Genomic DNA, 22,412 nt, shown 5'->3' with positions numbered 1-22,412 from the left:
TACCATGGCACGAATAATAAATGTTGCCGTTTGCTCGATACTTGGCTAACCGGGAAGCAACTAAACCACCACTGGCAAACGGTAATTAAATAAATGAAATATGCACGCGCAATGATTTATTTCTCGTCGACGCGACGCTTCCATTCCGCCGGCTGAAACTGTCATCTCGTTCCGTGAATAATGCCGGGCAGCGAAGAAAAGATGGCGTCAGAGAAATCAGGCACGCGGTCAGCCTGCAGAACCGTTATTTACGCGCACACGAGAACAAACCGTGAAAGGTTTTCTACATATTACTTCGGATTCCGTTGATGATGGATTATGTAAACAGTCTGTTCCTTCAAGGGACAAGATTATTTTAATCAAAAAACCGGATAACGTCGGTGACGTCAAGCATGTCCAACATAATTTCTGTAGATTGAAAAGGAGGAAAAATGTGGTACAAGATACTAAGAAACTCTGTGGCGTCATTTTATAGGGAATATATTAGTCAATGGAGTTTAGTAATGCCGTGATCTTACTAGCAAAGTCAAAATCGAAGAATCGACGGAGAAAGGAGGCCGAAAGGGTAGGACGCACGAGGAGAGACTTTAAAGAGCCTTCTTTCACAGGGGGAACAGGTTCCCGGCATGGTTACCGCGTATTCACCGAGCTGAAAACCTTGAGCTCCATGGACAGAGAAAGAAGCGACTCCTCTCGCTCATTTCTGATGCTGTGGCTACGGTTGCTCTTTCCAGACACACGATACGAATCGAAAATTCAAAGTCGAAGCGAACCCACGAAGCGAGTTGCTTCGGAATAAACTCTTTCTTTCGTATCGAAATTACTTCGAGTCGATCGTGGAGGGTAACTGCAGGAATTCCAAGACAACCGTCTTCGGGGAATAACGCCTGCGGTTCTGCGTTTCGAAGCCCTGTGCTCGAGCGACGCTCAGAGGACAAAAAGTCACGGAACATCTGTTGAAATGAACGAACCGGAAGTCGACGACGAAGAGGAAGACGATACAGCGAACCCGATTCGAGAGGAATCGTGGTTACGCTGATTTCTAAAGGCAGGCGACTGTACGCACCTGATAGAGTCGCCCCCACGCTTGAAACTCGCCCGAGCAAGATGGCGGGGAGCGGTGGGGCCCAGAACGAGTCCCTCGCTCGGTTCAGTTGCTGTTCGTACGTCGGGCCCCGTTGATACGTTACGCGGCCTCGTCCCGAAAAATTCATTCGAAAATTATTCCTTTACATTATACTCGCGGAGACAGCGACGTAACAAAAGAGAGGGAGAGGGAGAGAGAAAGAGAGAGAGCGAGTCTGACGTGCCGCGTCAGACATTAACTCTCGACACGACGCGTTCATCATTCTTATCCTTCCCCTCTCTTTCTCTTCTCTCGCGCTTCGACCACGTTAACGAGCATCAAACCGAATTCGAATCGTGCGATCGACGGACAAACGGTGAATCGTGGTGAGGTGTCGATACTCGGTGGGTTGCTTCCTAACCCCCCCCCGAATTATCGGTGATCGGAATAGAGACGTAGGAAACGGGCAAGGAGAAATTTTGAGGAAAAGCGACGCCTCCGCAAGAAGGAAAAAGACGATCGACCAATAAGCGCGTGCTTCCCGCGCTATTGGCCCCGTCGGCATAACCAAAACAACCACGGAATCGAACGAATCTAGTCGATTTCCGGAGTGGATTTTCAGTGCTGAATCGAGAAAGGTATTGTTCATTGAACGTTTCGATAGTTTTTCGGATGCTACGGGTTTTAAAGTGGTTATTCAAATTTTGGTGGTGGATTTTCTTTGTCGCACAGATTTCCACATCAGCTTCGAGGCTTGTGCGGTCACGTATCGCGTATTCTATGCAAAAACAACTGAAACGATAACTCCTTATCAACGAAAGAAGTTTAAAAACACTGTTGAAAAGTGTCAGCTTACATTCTAATCTCGGGGAACGACTACTGACCCGTAGATCAACCATACCGAAATTACGTGTTCGAAATTACGATTACGTATTTATATTTACGGTACTGAGCTTCGACGATCGGTAGCGTGTAACGTAAACAGCCGGTAACCTTTCCGAAACGAGCCTTTCTGTTCTATCGTCAACGACCACGTGCCCGTTCGGCAAAACTATTTTCTACCATCGCTCGTTACTTATTAAGGTCGTCCTCAATCGACCCCAATTGCTCGAATGCATTCTTTCGTACGTTTTAATCGCATATTCCTCTTGATCGACCCATTGTTCGCTCGATGTCATCGGTGAACGTACGATCGTTTGTAGCTACCTAACAAACCGTATGCTTTACCTACGAAAAACGGTAAACGCTCAGGTCAACTGGGAACGGTACGTCAGGTAAATCGGCTTAAGCTTCGTCCCGAACTTTCCATTCCCCCTAAACCCTAACAGCTTTTCCGATAGATTTCCCGGATTTCCGTCGCTCAGGAACAAAGAAACAATCCGACGAATAAAACTCTGTCGTCACCGAGAAGCTTGAAATTAGCTACAGGACTAGCCAGCGCGCCGGTCCTTCGTTTCTAGGTTCCGCCGCGAGATAAAATTCTGATAAGACGCAAAGCTCCATAAATACACGGGTATTATCTCCGCGGTTCAGGGACTGACGGTAAACCGCCATTGTGTACATAGGAGATCCGAGTTTAACCACGGTTCCCGAAACTTTGACAGAGATAATGCAGCTTCCATATAATATTGTTTCGAGGAAACGCCTAACCTATCTGGAAGTTTCTTACACTCTTGGAAACGGGTTTGACGTGAAATTCATTCTCGCTCGGTAAAGACAGATTCTTGTTTGTCTTTTTTTTTTTTCTTCTTTTTTTATAGCAAAGATGACGACAGGTCCACGGGGGTCTTCGAACCCGAGATTTAATGAAAAATTCCGACGGGAAAGCCATCTTAACCTCGTTCGAGATGCTCGAGTATCGAAGACGAAGCTGCACACGCTTCACGCGGTTTGTCTCGCGCCAGTTTGTCACAAAACTGGTTTAGCCGGAATGCGAGTCTGCAGAATCGACCGAGCATTCGATCTGCCGTGGGCGGAATAAACTTGTAATATTTTAAAAGAAGCCACGTTATAATTAGAAGTTTCATAAAACTCGATGCACCCTGAAATGCGTAAAAGTATTTATACTGCGCACTGTGTACATAGCGCGATACCGGTCGTTGATAAGTCCTACACTTTTTAGGGTTGATACGGGGCGACATTCGATATTTGCGGTCAAAAGCCTGCCTCTTTCTCTCTTCTTTATGGAGGCTGTCTCCTTTCTACTCGTTTTTCTTCTACCATCCTCGATTCTGGAGGCGGGCGACGTTTCAACGTGATTCATGTAACGCACAGCAGAGGATATTATACACCTACTTCCGGAACCCCGTTGGCGCGTTTCAATGCATCGTCTGAACGAAACGGATCTCTTTATCTTTCACACAGAACAACGAGTGTTTCGCTGATATTTAGACGAGTTTTATCTTGATATCCTGAAGCTTCCTGTTTCTACGTTTCATCGTTGAAGATACATTTAACGTTCAATTTTTATCAACAGTTTCAACGTTAATCGTGTAAGGTAGATTTTTAATCGCGAAGGTATCCACCTTTCACTCGATGACTAGGCGAATGCCCTTCGCTCGAACGATATTACTCGTCCAAGATAAGCGAGAGACAATGTCTTTCGGCCATGTTCCAACTTGCCCGCCCTAACCACGCGTTCAAATCTCCACACCGAGTTTCCAATACCTTTTCCCACCTGTGAAAGCCCGATATCCTTGACAATCTTGACTTACTCGCCGGTCGGTGATGTGCATTCGATACTTTCTCTCTGGGTTTATAATAGCTTGAACACTGGAAAGACCGTTTCTTCGACTGGAGATAACTTATTAATTCTGTTTACCGTTATCGAGTAACCAGAGTATTCTTAAACACTGACGCATGCGGTGATGCAAAAAAATGGTTTCGCAGAAAAAAAGTAGCCACCGTTTATACATTTGCCTTTTACAGTTTGCAAGTGCAGCTGTCGCTAAACAATTAAAAATGTTGCAAAACGTTCAAGTTATTCGTACTTGACCCCGATAGGAACTGTAATTCATGGTTCACGTAAAGGTTTATATTATGCGTTTTGTTTCTTTCATTTTCTAACATTTCAAATGTCTTCATTTTCTAGATTTCAAATGTTCTTATTCCGGGTTCGTATTCCATTAGAATTTTTTTTTACAGTTAACGTATGTAATTGAAATCTCTACCTGTCGAGTATATCTACCATCGAGATACGTTATTTGTCTTTCGTTTCTGACTTACGTTTGCACGTGGAATCAGCACCTCTTCTCTGCCATCTGTATTTGAGCTTCGAACAGCGGCCTCGACGATATTTATACAAATCCTTAGCGTGCAAAAAAACTTGCCATTACTTTTTTTCCTTTATATTAATTAACATTTTCGTCTGGCGATGTAAAAGATAGCCGAGCTCGATAACGTTTCCCACGCGAGTTCCCCCGCGTGAACTCGAACCCGTGGGTGTAATTTATGCCCGTTTACGTGGCTCGAATCGATTGCCCGCGATTCGTACGAAAGTGGTAGAGGGAACAAATACTCTTTGTTGTCGAGAAAAAGAGCACCGAGGAGTATCGGAGATCGAGTTGCGAAACGTATCGGGCGTAAATGTTTAACCAACGATTTGCTCCAGTAATTTATTCCACGAACTAAACCGTACGCTTGAATCGCGAGGAAACATTATTAAATGTTTATCGAGCTTTCGTAAGGTGGTCGGAAAGCCGGGAGGATTCTCATGAATTTTCATCGGATCCACTTAGCTCGTTAACCTTGATTAATTGGATCTCCTGATTATCCTTAATGACAGGTTACTGATCGCTCGATCTCAACGCTTCGACGATATCACATTTTACAAAATCAACGATCTTTTTATTTTGGGAACTTCGGTATGATTTGCTATCCTAATTTATATCAACCTGCACCCTAAAATGACGAATGAATGAAAGCTCGTTAACCTTAATTAACTGGATCTCCAGATTATCCTTAATGACAGGTTACTGATCGCTCGATCTTAACGATTCGACGATGTCGCATTTTGCAGAATCAACGATCTTTTTATTTTCGGAGCTTTGGTATGATTTGCTATCGTAATTTATATCAACCTGCACTATAAAATGACGAGAGAATGAAACACTCCACTGTCTATTTGCAACCACACCTCGAAACTTTTCAGACTTCCGTGATTGTCCGATCCTGTATCGAGGCTCGTTCGATCGAGCTGTTAATCGAGTGGGAAACTTTAAACGAACGAACAAGATACACCTCTATCGATTGCTTTTAACCCTTTGACTGGTATCCGGTCTCGTAGACACACGACCTTTTACCGTGACGATGACCCGTCGAATTTTTATAGAATCAGGGTATTTCACCGAATAAGGAGCCACGACGAGCTGTAACAGCCCGAAATTCCAATTTGAAACCTGTTCTTACCGTGGTCCGTAACCAGAGACGAGTAATTCGTGTACAACGGGTTACCAGTCGCGGTCAAGAGTGTCGTGGCTCCGAAAACCACCGTCTCGTGGGTGCGCCGCACCCAGAGCTGTACTTAAAAATCGGAATCCGATATCTCTGACCATTAGCTGCGTCGACAGAAGTCGAGGATCGTTTAACGAGAAACTTGCTACGTATTCGTTGATTTTCCAATAGAAAATATGGAGAAAAGAAAATTTTTAATAAGAAGATTCGTGGAATACTCGAAGAGGGTAAATTGAAGAAGCACTCGGGAAGGAGTTGGAAACAAACGAGAACGAAGTAGACTAGTTGAAGAAGACTCGGTTCTTTATAAGCTCTAATGAATTGTCCCAATGATCGTTAAAGTAGAAGTTCATGGTAGAAAGTACGCGTGTTAGCTTTTCTCGTGTCCACTCGAGCCAACATGGCTTTTGCCTTTCCTCCTCTCTTTCGTTTCAACAGAAACACTCGTGTAACTGGTTTGACTCGTATGCTTCGTTTATTAACCATGAGCGTATATTTCGAAGAAACTTAACCGAGGATTCGTGGAAGTCCTTAGGATTTCTTCAAAATCTCTTCTTACGCTTTGTAACAATATTACATTTTATGTAAAATAAGAAATTTTTCATAAAAATTACCCTGGAAAGTATTACAGTAGGAGAAACGATGAAACGTTATGTGACGCGTTGGTAGGAAAAATGATAGATCGTTTTAAATCATCCATCGCGTCGAAATGACCGCGTACGACAGATACACGAAGGGTGTGAAATTACACTCGGGTACTCGCGTGTGTAGACGCGTGTGTTTGCAACCGCTTGCAAACTGTGTACCGCGAAAAATGAATCGCGAAATCTAACTGTAGTCAGCTTGTAACGTTACACCTGGTCATCCTCGTATTATACTTGGCTGGAGAATTTAATTACTAATATCTGTATTCTAATCCGATTAAGTGTTCAGAGTTTCAGTGTTCACGAATCGAGGGAAATGGAATTTCCTAGGGACAAAAGTGTCTCTGTAGCACGCGTTGGCAATCCTGCATGCCTGCAAATTGACCCTTTGTAACGGCACGTGTCTCCTCCGCTATCAATTAATTAACTAATAAACTTCCTACGGACCTACAATTCGCCTGTTTCAGTTTACGAAGCTCGGATACACGAACGTCTTAACGTTCTCATCGTGATTGCTTTTTCTTATCCAATGAATTTATTCTCGGAACTTAATTGAACGGTTTCAGAATATTTGTCAATTAAATTCTGAATTCATTAATATATCTTCTGGCCTACATCGAGCTTTTTCCTTAGCAAGCACGTAAGGTTCTACAGTCGTGAAAGGGTTAAATGCGATTTCTCGTACACGACGAAAGAACCAGCGTTCTCGAGACGGCCGAACAAAAATCCGTTCCAAATGGTCATAGACCATTCTTGGCCCGGCTTTTGTTTCGCCACGAGAACAATCGTACAGTCTGAAGAGCGTATCGATCCTCTGTACATCTGCCGTTTCCGGCTCTGCAATGTTGCTACCGGTACTCCTCGAAAACGCTCCCAGAATAGCCGGAAACGGGAAACTTTTCTGCAAACTATCTTGAATTCTCAGTTTCCGTTGTTCGCGGTTATTCCTTGTTCTCTCACGATAAACAATAACGCGCGTCATCGTCAGGATTTCTGAAATCGAATTGCTCGATATCTCTCACGGTCCATTACACTCGCGAGTGAAATTTCTCTCCGAGTTTCTTCACCCTTCTCTTGCAAGATAATCCTAAACCAGGAATGGGCGATCGTTTTGACTCGGGGGCGACTTTGCAGAGGCGGAGATTAGCGGAGGGCCGCACCTTTTCATTGATTAACTTTGCATTTCAGAAAAGTATAAATTGTATCATAATTTTCGATCGTGTACGAGAAGGAAATCACGGTACAAAGCGGATTTTTCCTCGTCCTAAACTATTCGATCGCCCGGTATGCTTAATTCGTCTCAGTGAAGTTAATCGGTAATTGCGAATCGTCGACTCCAAAATCGATCGGAAAAAGGCAGGATAAAGGTTAAAAGCGTACCAGCAGTGTTCTTTGACTAACTCGCAAGAGCATTGACTCAGCGAACTGACTTACGAGAGAAGAATGTAAATGCTCGAGGTTGATCGTGTATCGATGACAGAGTCGCAGCTCCGATCGCGATTACTCGAATAGTTTTCAGCGTGCATCCGCAAGCTGCGGACCATAACCGTTTCTTCAAAGAAGATTTCCTCCCAACCAGATTAATGTACATTTATAATCCACGAATTAATCTCGGTTAGCAGCTTAGTCTACGCTATTCAGAATCTGACGAATTAAAAATTTTATCGTGTACGAGTGTAATTTCTTGTTTGATTTTTCAGATACGTGATCGAGAATGGCGGTGTTCGGATTGGTGTCCGCGGTCGCGGGCTTCGTCAAGGTACGATACCTCGTGGACAAGGCGGTCATCGATAACATGATCTTCCGGGCACATTACAGAATCACTTCTGCGATTCTGTTCGCCTGCTGCATCATCGTATCCGCTAATAATCTATTAGGTAAGTGACCATTCATTTGCGAGAGCGATAAATCGACGATTAGGATGGTGCGATAGAGTAGGAGATGATTCTAGGCGCGAAGATGAGTCGAAAATGTACGACCGTTTGTACCGATACACTTGCATATGCATTATTAATTACTAATTATAATGCCTTAAAGAGCCGCCGCGACGTCTGTTAATAGGCACGATAATCGCTCGAGTCTGTACCGTTCACGCGGTAAAAGAAGGCCGGAATGGTGAGTTTGCGCCGTCCAATTCCTTTTTAATAGGTCCACTGTGAAACGAAATGCGACAAAATGAGACACAGCGATATTTCGCGTATTTCGTCGGGGGGTGGACCTATCAGAAAAGAATTGGGCAGTGCCGCAAGGATTCTCCTTGCCCCTCTGATTTTCTAGCCTGAGGAAGCACGGTCTTCTTCTAACGTCTTTAGCTTTCAAAATTTTATTGCAATTAAGAATAGAATTTTCGCGCGAACCATTGGATTAATCAGTCCGAATTACAACGAAGAAAAATGATCCTCCGATTCGAAACGCGTGAGCGCTACTGGGTCATAGATCAGTCACGGTTGCATAAATGCATCGCAGGGCACAGACGGTCGTGATTAAACTCGTGCATCGGTGTCCCGTTTCGAGGACACATGTTTATTTAATGACACACCTAATATTACATCTGCTCGACAGTCTGGACGAGACATTTAGACGAGATTTCGCGCGTTATCTTTCCGAGATAACTATTTCAAGACAGCGAATCTCCATTTACGATTAGAGTCTAACAAACCAGGGATTTCGTTACCGTTTCTACTCTATCGTGCAAAAATTTATCTAAATATAAAGGATTTATCTCGTCCGATGTATGTACTCTGTACGATCTCTGTCATCAAAGGGGGAATTGGTCGTTGCATAATTTTACGCGTTATTGCGCTTGTAATCAAATGGATAACACGCTTTGTCAAACGAGGTCGTTCGCAATGTGCACGTTGGTCCAAACGTTCGGAGAACGTACGATGTTGATATAGCAACTACTCGTTCGACAAACTGATTAGACGAATCCTACCCTGCGTAATCTCTTCGAAAATCTCACTATGCTGTTTTCAGGTGATCCCATAAACTGTCTGAGCGACGGAGGGGTGCCGGAAGCTGTGATAAACACCTACTGTTGGATCACGTACACGTTTACGTTGCCTCACAACAACGCGAAACCAGTGGGCACCCACGTAGCTCACCCTGGTTTAGGCACCGATATCGGGGAGAAGAGGTATCACTCGTACTATCAGTGGGTGCCGTTCATGCTATTCTTCCAAGGTATTCTATTCTACATACCCCACTGGATATGGAAGCAATGGGAAGAGGGCAAGGTCAGAATGATATCCGAGGGCATGAGGGGAGCCTTGGTCGATAACAAGCCCGAACGACAGGCCAAGTCACAGCGACTGGTCAAATACATCTACGACACTTTGCACCTGCACAATACCTATGCGGCTGGTTACTTCTTCTGCGAGGCTTTGAATTTTGTTAACGTGGTAAGTGTTCGGGATGCGAAAATTGAAGAATTAATCAGATGGTGTAAGTTTTTCTTTTGAAATAGAAAACTGACCACGCTTTGTTTCAGGTGAGCAATATATTCTTCATCGACACGTTCCTAGGAGGTGCATTCTTATCGTACGGTACAGACGTGTTGAAATTCAGCAACATGAATCAAGAACAACGTATCGATCCCATGATCGAGGTTTTTCCACGTGTCACCAAATGTACCTTCCATAAATTCGGTGCTTCTGGAACAATTCAGAAGTTCGATGCCCTCTGCGTCCTCGCCTTGAATATTCTTAATGAGAAGATTTATATTTTCCTCTGGTTCTGGTTTATTATTCTGGCAGTACTATCTGGAGTCGCTTTGCTGTACAGCATGGCTGTTGTCTTGTTGCCTAGTACTCGAGAGACCATCCTTAGGAAACGGTTCAAGTTTGGTACACCGGCTGGTGTGAGTGCGCTCATCAGGAAAACACAGGTAAATTATCAGGCAAAGTTAGTTTATCGTCCATCTGACTCTGTTTTCAGGTATTTCATTAAAATTGCTAATTAAATATATTTTAATACCCAAAAGCTTGAAACGGTATTAAGGAACTGGGTCATGAAAGTTTCGAAATTCTCATCTGTGTTCCTACTGAACACACGCAAGTGTTCAAATATTTGCACACCTTCGCGTACAGTTTGTTGAACGTATCTATTAACTGGTACATCAATTTTCAGGTCGGTGATTTCTTGTTGCTTCATTTGCTCGGACAAAATATGAACATAATGATGTTCAACGAAGTGCTGGACGAGCTGTGTCGTCAACTTCACCTGGGTTCCACCAGCGGCGCGTCGCCAACGTCGGTGCCGTCCGCACCCAGCACCCTCGAAATGTCACCCATTTACCCGGAGATCGAGAAATACGCAAAGGACACGGAGATCTAATATCGAACACCTCTTTCGATCACATCTTTGCCTTCTCTTTTGTATTGTGATAACGCCGAGGGTGATCTCCGACACCTTTCGGTCTCGTGAGATAAGGTTTGTTGCTATGGATGGTTAATACACCGCAAACCCGAATTCTTGCCACTTATTGACAGAAATGATAAAAATTATACTAAATGTTCAACTTGTTGCATTTAAAATTATCGTACGACTAATTAATACTTTGCCTTTCGTGGAAATTTTACACGTGTTTGCGTTCTACACCGTTCATAGCTCGAGCCATTGTTAGATTAACAAACGAATGTGTAACGTGGATTAACGCTGAATAATGTTTTGTCACTGTTTAATTAATAGTAAGTTAAATTTCACGTGGACGACCGTCCATCGCCATCGTCGCGACAGCGTAAACGATTTCCATGCAATTATCAATCGAAAAATCGATCATTAGACCGTGATTCAGAATTCCTATCTGCGTTACACGTTCACATTCCTTCTTTTGTATTATTATCGCGTGCTGCGAAGAGACAAGTGCCTTTCAACGAGGATATTATCGAGTTTCGTTCAACTGATCTTCAACGAAGCACAGTAATATTCCTCAACGTTGTCGAATAATAATATTCTTCAAATACGAACGAAGAGGATTCTGGTTCGTAAGAGAAACGTGGTATTGCAAAAATTATATATATATTTTTTTAAACGTAGGAAAAGATATTCTAATAATCGTAGAATTAAAAATTTTCTAGAGGTACAAATTGCCGGGGAAAGAAAAGTGGTATATCATAAACGTAAACGTGGTACGTTTGAGACATTGCTTATTGAACAATTCTTTTAATATCTAAGCTAACATTTATTTTGAAAATACCACGTGTTAAAAGGCAACAGGAACGAACCTTCATGGTTGTTTTAAGTTTTTTTTTTATATGTATATGCAATTGGTGCAATTATCGTAGGAAAGTTAAAAAGAAAAAAAAAAAGAATTTAGTATAATATGTATATGAAATTTTGTTATCAAAATTTTACGCATTTAGGGGCATTCCCAGTTATTTACGTTAATGATTCGCCATAAAGTATCTTGTGGTTGACTAGTAATTAAAATGCAAGCTCGATGCAAGCTTATCCTTAAAATTAATTAGTGAAAAGTTTGTGAATAGACTCGATTTAAGTAATGTTTCTTATTATATTCTACTTAAAAATGAAATTGGACGCGTATCGGTTTGGAAATATTCCAACATAACTTTCCACGAGTTTTCTTTTCTACGTAGCGGTACGATTTCTTTTTCGAAGAAACTTTCTCTGAAAATCAAAGTCGGAAATAAGCCATTCGAAATGATGCATAATAACGCTGAAAATCCACGTGTCTTCGCAGCTAAAGATCAATGTTAAACGCTCATATTCTTTTTTTTTTTGTTCTCGCGAGAATGATATACTGGGTGTTTGAAAGTTGAACGATCGAGCTTTGTTGTTACATTCTACGAATAGAAACCATAACTAGGCGTTGTTTGTTCCTGCTTTTACTCACAGAACACGGGAGGTTCGATCGTTCAGCTTCGGAACAGCCTATATAATGCTGCCGTTAATAGATATAGAATGACAAATAATAACTTTGTGAGTATTTGGTTTAGTTTATTATACTATTAGTCGCGTTTCAAGTGATATATTATATTACATGTACAGGATGTTTCATAACACACGGACCTCCTCGAGGGATCCGCTTGTTTTGAAGCAACCTATATATAAGTTACGATAGATGTTTAAGACAAACGAGACAGATGTGCCTTTTTCATAGAATAATACCGAGAACAGTGTAGAATTTATATTTTAAGACAATGCTCATTGAACGACGATTGCGCCAAAACGAAGACTGCCAGCAGAAGTGCAACGTTCGACCATTAAAAAACGGAGCAAAAGAAAAAAAAAAAAAAAAAGACAGAATTTATAATAATAAAGAGTGGTATTACTCTCTTTCGCTATATATTTCTATACACGTCGTACCTGCGTGTTGTCCGATGTTACGAGACAAAGGAGGACTCGTTAATCCTTGCGTTGCGTGCCATTTCTCAGAGAGTTCAGCTCTCGAAACAAGCAACGATAGGAGGAAGTTCGTAATCGTTCAATAAATTCCATTAAGAGGTACGATTGAAATCGGCGAGAGAAATAACGCGTTTCGTACTCTCTCTCTCTCGTATATATATGCTCATCATGTCGCGAGGTTACTTTCGATTTGACAAAATGCTTTCCTTTCTGACTTACCGATTTCCCCAGTCCACCTTGTTGATGATTCGCAGCTTGAGCTCCCGCGTTTGGTCGGTCGTCAGGGTGCCACCCAACAGTTGTCGTCGCCATTCTAACAGCTCCAGCATCACCTTTCGCAGCGTCACGAACTTGTACGTCTCTCGTTCCTAAGTAATGATTAAAAAAAAAAGAAAGATATCAGAAAGGAAGATGCATCAACGGCGGAACTTGAATTATCTGAACGGCGTTTGGATAACGGGAGGACGACACGGTTTTGAGTAGATAATTTTAAATAAAGAAATTCTTGCGATTATTATACCAGACGCGTCGGTAATAGGTTTAAAAGCTTCGTTCTTTCCATTAACGCGTCTCCCTCTCGGGCTACATTTTTCATAATGTAAAAAGTGTGTCGCGGAACTACGAAGCATTTATCCGTTATTGAGGAAAAGAGTGGCAGCCAGACGAGAATTGTAGGTAGAAAGGAAAGAGGCCGAGTTCACTCACCACGTATAGTCTCTTCCAAATACCGTCCCATTCTCGTAGAACGAGGGTGACTTCGCGAACCACTGGGTCCTCTAGAGGTATGACAGACTCGTACAACCCTTCGTTCTCGATTTTGCAGGGTTTCAGGTGGACGTACGAGCTTGGAAAGATACCCTTCACCGCGCGATTCTTCGTCGAAAAGCCCCTGTACCAACCTGCGATCAGGGAACCAACCGATCGACAAGATTATCCTGTTATCTCTAATTTCTTAACACCTTGATTCATTTCTTCGTTTTACCTGCGCATTCCTCGAGAATCTGCACGGTTTCGCCAATTTCCAAGGGTAGGCCATATCGCGTGTCACCTCGCCAATTGTAAACAGCTGCGAAAAGATAGATCGGGTGTTATTAATTTCAGATTAACAGGTGTATTGATATACGAGTCGCGTGTCGGCTCGCCGAGAACAGAGTTCACCGCGTATATTACATCCTGCAAATATTATGATTCGTGCCGCAGATGGCCGGGTGGAGAGGAAGCAAGATCTCTAGAACGGTTTTAGTACGCGATAGGAGCCGGAAATTAGACGGTTCTTGGATAATTCCGCGGAAAATTTGCACAGGAAGTAATAGTAAGTTTGTTCGGTCGGGTACGTTTCGTCTTTGTTCGTCGTCGGATTAAATGTTTAATTCATGTTCTAAGTTCAAATCCGCTGCTTCAATTTAATCCGTCCGAGGTCTTATTACGTCGTCCGCTTTATTTCTTATTCGAATGATCGACAGAAAGTGTTTGAAAAATTCTAAAGCAACGATAGATAACTCTTTAATAAATAATGCAAGAAGCGTTGATTGTCGAGAGAAAATAGCTAATTAGGTAAGGCCTGGATTTTACTGAAACATCTAAATGCACCGTTAACTTCTGATTACTGAAAGTTAGTTAGTCGCCTAAGGCGCTAATGGCAATAAAAGTGTTAGAAGAGGAAGAAGGGTAAGGAGGGAAAAAGGATCGATGTATGTCCTTTCGTGGAAGTGTCAGGCCTCGATAAACGAACTCCGGGGCACCGGATACGCGTGACGATGCACGCACGACGAGCCAGCTTCCGGTCCTCCGACAGAGAAACGCACGCGAGACGCATCTGAATGAGCGTGTCTCTCTGGCCACGGAATGTGTGTTTGCTCGCCCACGATCACTCACACAACCGCGGTAACGTGTGCCTCGATACTACGCTCTGAAACTTTCGTTAATTTCGACCAACCACGATGAATCTCTATTTCCTCCATCCTCCTCGTGAAATTCATAACATTTTTTTCTTACTTTCCTGCCTTTATTTCTTCTCTACGTTCAAGGCAATCATTCGGAAATGTTTTAGAAGTATATACATTTCCAGTGGAGCAGAGGAGGCGAACAAAGGGAGAGACGTCGAAACCTTCGCACCCATAGCTCCCTACATCGCTTTTCCCCCGTGAGTTTTCCCGGGGAATTAAATCGATAACTCCCTTTCCTACCGTGCAAAACATTCGCCACGGGAGATCCCTGCTCTGACAGAAACTATACGTTCCTCCTCGTCTCTCCCCGTCGACCACGGCGCGTGTACGGGGTGCTCGGCGATTCGAGGACACCCTCTGTCGAAGAAGTGGATGCTTGCCTCTGTAATGTCAGGTACGAGGCATTACAACGAGCTATTCCGGAAGTTGGAGATTCTTCATGGCAAAACATGACGCTGTTGTACTCATTGTAAGAAACGTGAATATCGTTCGAAGGTATTTACAAGAAATTGGTATTTTGTCAAATGGCCTTGCATTCCAATCGCGATATTTATTTTAATCGCAACGCGAAATACAATTGGTCGTGACAAAAGTAGACTCTAGTCGTAAGATGGTTCGGAAAAAGTGTTGGGAAAAATAGGAAGGTCGGAGTTATCGCAAGTCCAGTGGTCGGTAAGGGATGAATCGTTAGGAATAGAAGGAAGGACTTGGGGTGTTTGAGAAAGCCGAACTTAGTACGATAGCGAATAATTCACAACAGGTGTTAGATTTTCCAAAATTGTATACCGAGGATTGAAACTCGAACACTCCTGTTGGAATCGACCGCGTCAAAATGGTTGGCAACGGAGGGTTATAATATCTTTGGGGTGGCGTTGCCGCGGAACAGGGGATGGACCCCCGAAGAAACCGTAAACAATGACATCTAAAATCATCCCGGACGCCTGGCTACCGATCGAACATCACCCTCTTCATCTTCCCCTACGAGGTTCAGGGGTTGGTCTCTTTCTTTTCTCTCGTTTCCACGCAGAGCAACAGCACTGATTCCAAAAGAAACACGAGCTAAGGAATAATCTCGATTTTCATTCCTAAGGGGTGTGCGTTCGAAAGGTCGAAGCATCGATCGATAAGCGGCCACACATCGATACTCGTGTAAAAATAATTTTCGACAGATTCGATTATTATTCCATTGGAGTTGCTACTTGCGTCAGGTCGTATTAATCGAGCTATCGTTAACGAAAGGTGGGACAAAGATTGCTTTGTTCTTCCGCTCGGGGCGTGTAATTGAAATGTTTGAAATGCTTCGAAGAGAGTCAACGCGTCAACTAGCAAGCTCGCTAATGTGAGTCAACATTTGATTCTCAATAATCACTCGTAATGCGAGTCTTGAACGACAAAGAAAACGTGCGACAAGTAAAATTCTAGTAATCCTTCGGGTTTAAACTACTTCAAATCTAACTGAACGATGTCTGTGTTTATATGGCGGCAGAGTTGAGAAACCGGGCTGGCTGTTCGACACCTGACAACGTTCCAGATTTGTTTATGTTTGTGGTAGAGGAAGCAGCGGAAACGAGGCCCATTTTCAACGCGGAGGAGCTGTGCTTCGACTGGGAAATATATTCGCGAGTAAAAAGTTGCTTCGACGACTTCGAGCAAGACATTTCAAGTTGGAAGATAGTGGCGAAGGTCGTCTACTCGATGCAAATTATTATCTGGTTGCATTTCGTTTTAGGAGACTAAAAATTTTTGGTTAAAAAATATCAAATCTTGTAGTTTTCCACCTGAAGGTAAGATTTGATATTTTTTAACCAAATATTCTTGGTCCCCTAAAACGAAGTTTGACCGATTATTTTACTTTTTCATTATAACTATTCGCTCTGTACATTTATTTATTAAAATTCTTGGATTACACTCTAGTGTAAATGGTACACGACGAAAGGATGAACCGATCGTATCAACGGAATGAAATTAATGCGCTTGGGAAGACTCAAGTTCGTTTGTAAATGCTTTTCAAGCGTTCCGTGATAAGAGGTAATAACGTGGAAGGTAATTAGCACGGCAACACGTGCCACGTTAAAACACCAATCGCAGCGTTTACGTCCACGCAGTCAGGTTCCGTGGGATTACCGACGATTGCTTAACGAATAATAAAGCAATCGAACGAGTATCATAGACTACATCTCAATCGCCAAGAGGATGCTAGCTAATTTAACGTAGTATTTTGAAAAATTTCCTCCTTATCGCGACTCTATTAACGGACAGCGACCTAATGTTTCCCACCGATGGAACACGTTCCAAAGAGAAAGAAAAGTTCTTAAACACGAAAACTCGAGGAAAACTTCTGACGATCTAAAGTGGCGCGGAAAAGTTTCCACGGAGTTACCTTTTTTAGCTTTCTTCTGGTGGGGGCGAAGCAAGATTAAAAACACGAACAGAAAGACGAATACAGAGCAGAAACTGTTCTTATTTTGGAATTCTTTAAATTGCTTGACGGACAAAGAGCGTTACTATTGGTAGAATTGATGAAACGATAAAAAATTTTCGATGACTCGGCGAGAGTTACGACATACAGGTTAGGAAGGTGACAAAGCAAAATTTTAACCTATTAACGAGGAAATATTCTTTTCATGTTTCAAAGTCGTTAACTTCTCATCCAGTTCCGATTCACGACGCGGGATCACCTTCAACTTAAAACAGCAGAGGCGTTTCCGGTTGATCGTGGAAACCATTTTCAATCGGTCGTTAGACGTTTCAATTATCGCTACCTCTAACTAAAGATATTTAACTGAATGCGAATAATTATTCTTTGTTTCTTTGACGGTTCTATCGCTGGAAAATATAGCTTCTTTTCGCATGCAAATTTTACGTACCTGAAACGGCGATACACCGTTTGAAAGAGTATTCTTTGATCAAAGGTTTCGCTTCGTGCATTTCACGCGCCTTTTTACCACGTTTCCCCGACTCTCGAAAGCTCGCGAACCAATAGGAGTCGAGTACACGTTTTGTTAAGCCGCGTATCGCAACCGGCTTCGCGACGAAAATTGCCGGCACGTTGCTCGAGATACGATCTCAAAGCGAAGCGAGATTAAACGCTCGACAAAGTCATCAAGAATAAAAGAATGTCTAGTTCGAAGTTATATAACCGCGAAATAGGACAATTTCACAGGAAAAAAGAGTCGACTCGACTACTCACGATGTATAACGCATCCGCCTGTGACAAACGTCGTGGATGCTGTTGTACGAGAGAATTGATGTTGAAGTACAGTCCATCGCGCGACCGTGTACCAACGTGCATCCCAGACGGGCAGACAAAACAAAATTAAACGGATGTAATTCAAGGATGCTCCACAAGTATCAGCTGACAGTGAAACAACTCGATCGGATAACACACGCAACAATCGAATCCTATACGCGGAGACGAAACTTCGATCTCTCGTTTCCCCCCACCACTGCCGGTAAAACCATCTCGAAATCGACAACTTATGGTGTGCGTAGACATCGAGGGAAAATTCATAGGGGGTGAACGATCGAAGCGTGACAATTTTTCCCCGCGTGCATGCACTAATACGGTAACGAACAGCGCCAAAGCGAGATCGCGATTTATATAGTCCGGCGTTGTTTCGCTTTATCGGACTTTGCTTACTACTCGTGCACGATCAATGGATGAATGGGAGCCGAAGCACACGCATAGCGGCACACGGATACGCATACGGCACGGCCACGATGTGCCAGCATCATGCTTCGAGCGTATTAAGCAGCATGCAACCGAAAGATCTTTCGATACGATCGGTAGAATTGTTGACACGAAAAATTCCGGTGTCCGATGCACCGTATTTACAATCGTCGACACGGTGTGCCGCGCGTTCAGCGACGAGAATCCTTGAGGATCAAGTTCTCGAACTCGTGTTAGAATCGCGCGGACACGCAACGAGGTGTTTGACAGATCCGCGGGGTCGATGCCGCGCGTTAATCGTGATAGTAACGCCTACGAAAACTCACCGACGCCGTACTTGGTTGTTTTCGTCGTTGTCCACATCTCGGAGCGGCTCGACGACGGGGCTACATGCCTTGCCAAACAGCCACGAACCACTCGTAGTATCACGAAAAATTCGAAAACACAAACATTGGGTGTGTTTGCCGCACAAGTGCCACCCTCACGGCTCTCTCTCTCTCTGCTCTAAGCCGAGCAACGTTGCCGATAGCTGTCGCGAACCTCCGCTGACGGCCGGCAATGACGCCACCGCTGCGCCGGTCACGTGCTCTTCAGGGACGTGCCTATTAGTCGTTCAACGAGATACCCCATACCTCGTCTGCGCAAATGCCTTACGGCACTGGAGCGATATATCCACTGGTCTCGTATTTATGTTTAATATATTCTTTGACCTACGCTATTATTACTTGCTTCCTTTATTCATATTATTTTTCTCTGTCATGTATATGACCGCGAAATTTGAAGTAAAAATAGAGGGCCTGCCTGAACTGCGTGAAACAGTCTCTCGTTGAACGAATAATAAACGCTTCGTCGACCCATTTTATTCGTCTTCATAAACTTCAAGATTTTTTTCAAAAAAGTTTATATTGCCTAGAACAATGTATTGTTTACTATTGTAGTGAACGATAAATTTTATCTCTTGTACAGCGATTGAACTGGATATTCTTACGAAATCTTACGGTAAAGGGACAGCGATAACGTTGACGTCGTAAAAAATTTATCTTCTTAGGTCGAAGATTAGCTGAATAATGCATAGACGATCACAGATTTCGTGAAGTCCAGTCTACATTCCCAAACGCTTTCCTATGAATTAACAATTTTATTTATAATAAATACAATAATCATGAAGTAATGGTAAACCTACTATAAAAGATGTGAGACTTTCGCAAATTCTTTACTTTTATGTACAACTTTTTTTTCTTGTATGATTAAGCGATGATAAAACCTATACGCTAAATGCGTAGCGCGATGTGGACCTGGAGCGTAGACTAGATCGAAGCTACGACGAGTCGAGGGTGTGCTGTTTTCCACTTTATTTATTAATGATATTTAAAAGTTAATGGGCTTTCCAAAGTACGCAGCCAAATGAGCTTCCTTCAGAGCTTCGGCGCACGTCTGAAAAAAAATACCATAACAAAGTCACATATACTGTTCACATCCCAGATTCCATTAAATTTTATTCGAATGTTTACCGGATGTGCATGACACGTTCTGGAAACGTCTTCCGCGCTTGCTCCATATTCCATAGCGAGAACAGCCTCGTTGATTAGTTCACCAGCAACCGAACCGATCATATGTACTCCTAGTACTTTATCCGTAGCACTGTCGGCTAAAACTTTAACGAAACCATCTGTTTCAAGATTTGTTTTTGCTCTAGAATTCGCCAGATGTGGGAATTTGCCAACTTTGTAGGCGATGCCTTCCTTCTTTAAATCTTCCTCCGTTTTACCCACCCAGCCAACTTCAGGATGTGTGTATATTACGCTAGGTACGCAATTATAATCGATATGTACAGCACCTTGACGGGGACAATGTATAATTAGAATCTAAAATTTTCGTTACGGTATGAACTAATGAATTTTCAAACGTATTTTTAATTACCTCCAGCTATGCCTTCAACCGTAATGATACCTTCTTCCTCTGCCTTGTGAGCCAACATCGGTCCGTGAATACAATCTCCAATGGCGAAAATTCTGTTTAAAAATAACTTTCTTAGAATGTTGTTTAAACGATTAGAAACGCGTTAAGATAATTTCCACCTACGAAGGTACCACTGTTTGGAATCTGTTATTCACGGGTATCCTGCCCTTTTCGTCCCTCTCAATTCCCATATCTTCCAATCCTAAATTAGACGTGTACGGCCTCCTGCCAACGCAAACTAAAAGTACATCGCAGACGATATCCTCCTTTTTGCTAGGATCTTTCGCATCTTCGACGGATACCACGATCTCGTTGCCTGTCTTTTTTGCGGCGGTGACTTTAGTTCCTAACTTGAAACCTACACCCTGTTTACTTAAGATTTTTTGTAACGTTTGGCTAACTTCGGCGTCGATACCTGCTCCGCCAATCGATGGCATGAATTCGACTGCAGTTACTTGAGAGCCCAACCTATGATAAACGGTAGGAAACTTAAAAACGCATTCTTTGTACATTATAATAACTGCTGACTAAATAAAATACCTTTGCCAAACTGAGCCCAATTCCAGACCAATAACTCCAGCACCAATGACTATGAGTCTCTTAGGTACCTGGCTTAGCGACAAAGCACCGGTTGAAGAGACAACTTGTTTTTCATCGATTTCTATACCGGGGAACGGCGTAACTTCGCTGCCAGTTGCAATTATAATGTTTTTGGTGTTAATTGTGCTTGCAACTGAACCATCAGGTTTAAGGGCGGTCACCTGATTTTGACCACTAATTTTCCCATGCCCTTTAACCCATTCAACTTTATTTTTCTTAAATAATCCAGCAATACCGCTGGTTAAAGCTTTTACTACAGTGCGCTTCTGTTCCATCAACTTATCAAGATCTAGCTTAACATTTTCAACTGGAACAAGAAAACAAATTAAGTAATAATGACTGGCAATGTTGTATCTTAAAAAAAAAAAGAAGTTAGAAGACCTACCTAGGACACCACGGTTTTTTAAATCTCCACTATGAGCCATATGATAATAATGAGAATTATTTAGAAGAGACTTGGAGGGAATGCATCCAACGTTGAGACAAGTGCCACCCAACGTTTCATCCTTTTCCACGCAAACAGTTTTCATTCCCAACTGTGCTGCTTTGATGGAGGCTACGTAACCACCTGGACCACCTCCAATCACTACGACATCAGCATCTAGGGTGCTAGAGTACCTGCGTTGCTGTGCAGCTGTCAAGCCAGGTACAACACGTTTGACACATGTTGGCTGGTAACAATAAAAAATAGAAAATGATTATAACTTCAAAAGCAGTAATTTTTATTTTTTTCTTAAGTTTTCAACGAATCACATATCGGTGATATAACCAACGAATGCAACAGAGTGTACTTTGATCGAACGATAAATTTAAGAAAGGCTTTTGATTTTTCGAAAAGTTTAATTAACCTTGGGCTCGACAGAAAGGTCAATAACACGTAGTATCTTGTGAATAATTCAAGATAACGTGTAACAAAATCATTTGTCCTTCAAAATGTTACGAAATAGACGTTCAGACGAACAGTCCGATACGTGAACTTGATCTACCTAAAGAGAACACTTATCGCTGGGTATTTTAAAAACTTACCCTGACAGAAGTGGTCACTAAACTCCAAAAAGTAGCTTGCATTATAACTTTTCTCTAATTTATTTTCCTATCCGGTACAGAAGGGGTCAGAAGTAGAAGAGGTTTACGGCAGTGTTAAAACGAGCACTACCGGTTATTTCAATATCGTCCAACTCGTCTGAGCTCTGATAATTCGATACATCGAGGGCTACGTGTTCAACGGTTCCACTGTTTGATGGCGCTGGTAAGCAGTTATGCAACCTGAAACATCATTAACCCTTTTCTTTTCTTGATATTTGTACATTTTCAAATTCAAAAACCAAGAAATAATCAACCTCTTCAACTTTATCGCAACAAGCTGCAAAATCATTTCAAGGGAGTTTCACATGGCAAGAAAATGATTCTGTTAAATTTATTAATTTTATATACGTTTATTAAAAATTATACAAATCAAAGAAAACATTTTCAACTTGAAACAAATTAATCATTCTGATACCGCGTGTGCGTTCAGACTTCGTTAAATATGATTACAATGCACTTTAGATAAGCACGTAATCGTTGTACATTAGTTTCAGCATTTTTAACTGAAAATATGTAAAAGTCATCCTGTATTATTGGCCAACGAATTAGACATGTCACGTTTAATTTCTGCTGAATCCTTCTTAACTCGTTACAATGTTTAAAAGTGTTCCTAGATAGATACA

At 42.4% G+C, this 22,412-nt stretch overlaps 3 protein-coding genes across 9 annotated transcripts in view; 1 reads left to right on the top strand and 2 right to left on the bottom strand.

Annotated features, from left to right (window-relative positions):
• The window catches only part of spg (dedicator of cytokinesis spg), a 33,228-nt gene extending 14,286 nt beyond the window's left edge, over positions 1-18,942 (bottom strand). For 5 of the 6 annotated variants that reach the window (XM_034330816.2, XM_034330821.2, XM_034330817.2 and 2 more), the window contains exons 1-4: positions 18,471-18,942; positions 13,511-13,594; positions 13,234-13,427; positions 12,748-12,896 (exon numbers count right to left, since the gene is read on the bottom strand). In XM_034330816.2, coding sequence (XP_034186707.1) covers positions 12,748-12,896; positions 13,234-13,427; positions 13,511-13,594; positions 18,471-18,507 — 464 coding nt within the window. In that variant the 5' untranslated portion in view covers positions 18,508-18,942. Of the gene's footprint in view, positions 1-3; positions 26-12,747; positions 12,897-13,233; positions 13,428-13,510; positions 13,595-18,470 lie in introns of those variants that run through there. The other variant, XM_034330822.2, reaches the window with a different exon arrangement.
• Inx3 (innexin 3) lies at positions 1,140-11,903 on the top strand. 2 transcript variants are annotated; one of them, XM_034330831.2, is made up of 5 exons: positions 1,140-1,704; positions 7,863-8,039; positions 9,139-9,563; positions 9,653-10,048; positions 10,291-11,903. In XM_034330831.2, exons 2-5 carry the CDS (start codon positions 7,877-7,879, stop codon positions 10,495-10,497), a joined length of 1,191 nt encoding a protein of 396 aa, XP_034186722.1. In that variant the 5' UTR covers positions 1,140-1,704; positions 7,863-7,876; the 3' UTR covers positions 10,498-11,903. The 2 variants fall into 2 exon arrangements, with proteins under 2 accessions (XP_034186722.1, XP_034186723.1); XM_034330832.2 differs by lacking the exon at positions 1,140-1,704 and adding an exon at positions 7,382-7,776.
• A 391-nt stretch (positions 18,943-19,333) lies between the features above and the next one.
• On the bottom strand, positions 19,334-21,916 carry LOC117607286 (dihydrolipoyl dehydrogenase, mitochondrial). The gene is made up of 7 exons (XM_034330828.2): positions 21,730-21,916; positions 21,089-21,374; positions 20,644-21,010; positions 20,227-20,571; positions 20,065-20,156; positions 19,656-19,981; positions 19,334-19,578 (listed from the first exon to the last, which is right to left on the bottom strand). The coding sequence occupies exons 1-7, from the start codon at positions 21,769-21,771 to the stop codon at positions 19,513-19,515; spliced, it is 1,524 nt and encodes a 507-aa protein (XP_034186719.1). The 5' UTR covers positions 21,772-21,916; the 3' UTR covers positions 19,334-19,512.
• Between the last annotated feature and the right edge of the window lie 496 nt (positions 21,917-22,412).

This window comes from Osmia lignaria, chromosome 14 (genome assembly GCF_051020975.1).
Source record: "Osmia lignaria lignaria isolate PbOS001 chromosome 14, iyOsmLign1, whole genome shotgun sequence".
NCBI lineage: Eukaryota > Metazoa > Arthropoda > Insecta > Hymenoptera > Megachilidae > Osmia > Osmia lignaria.
This window is presented reverse-complemented; position numbering and strand designations above follow the sequence as displayed.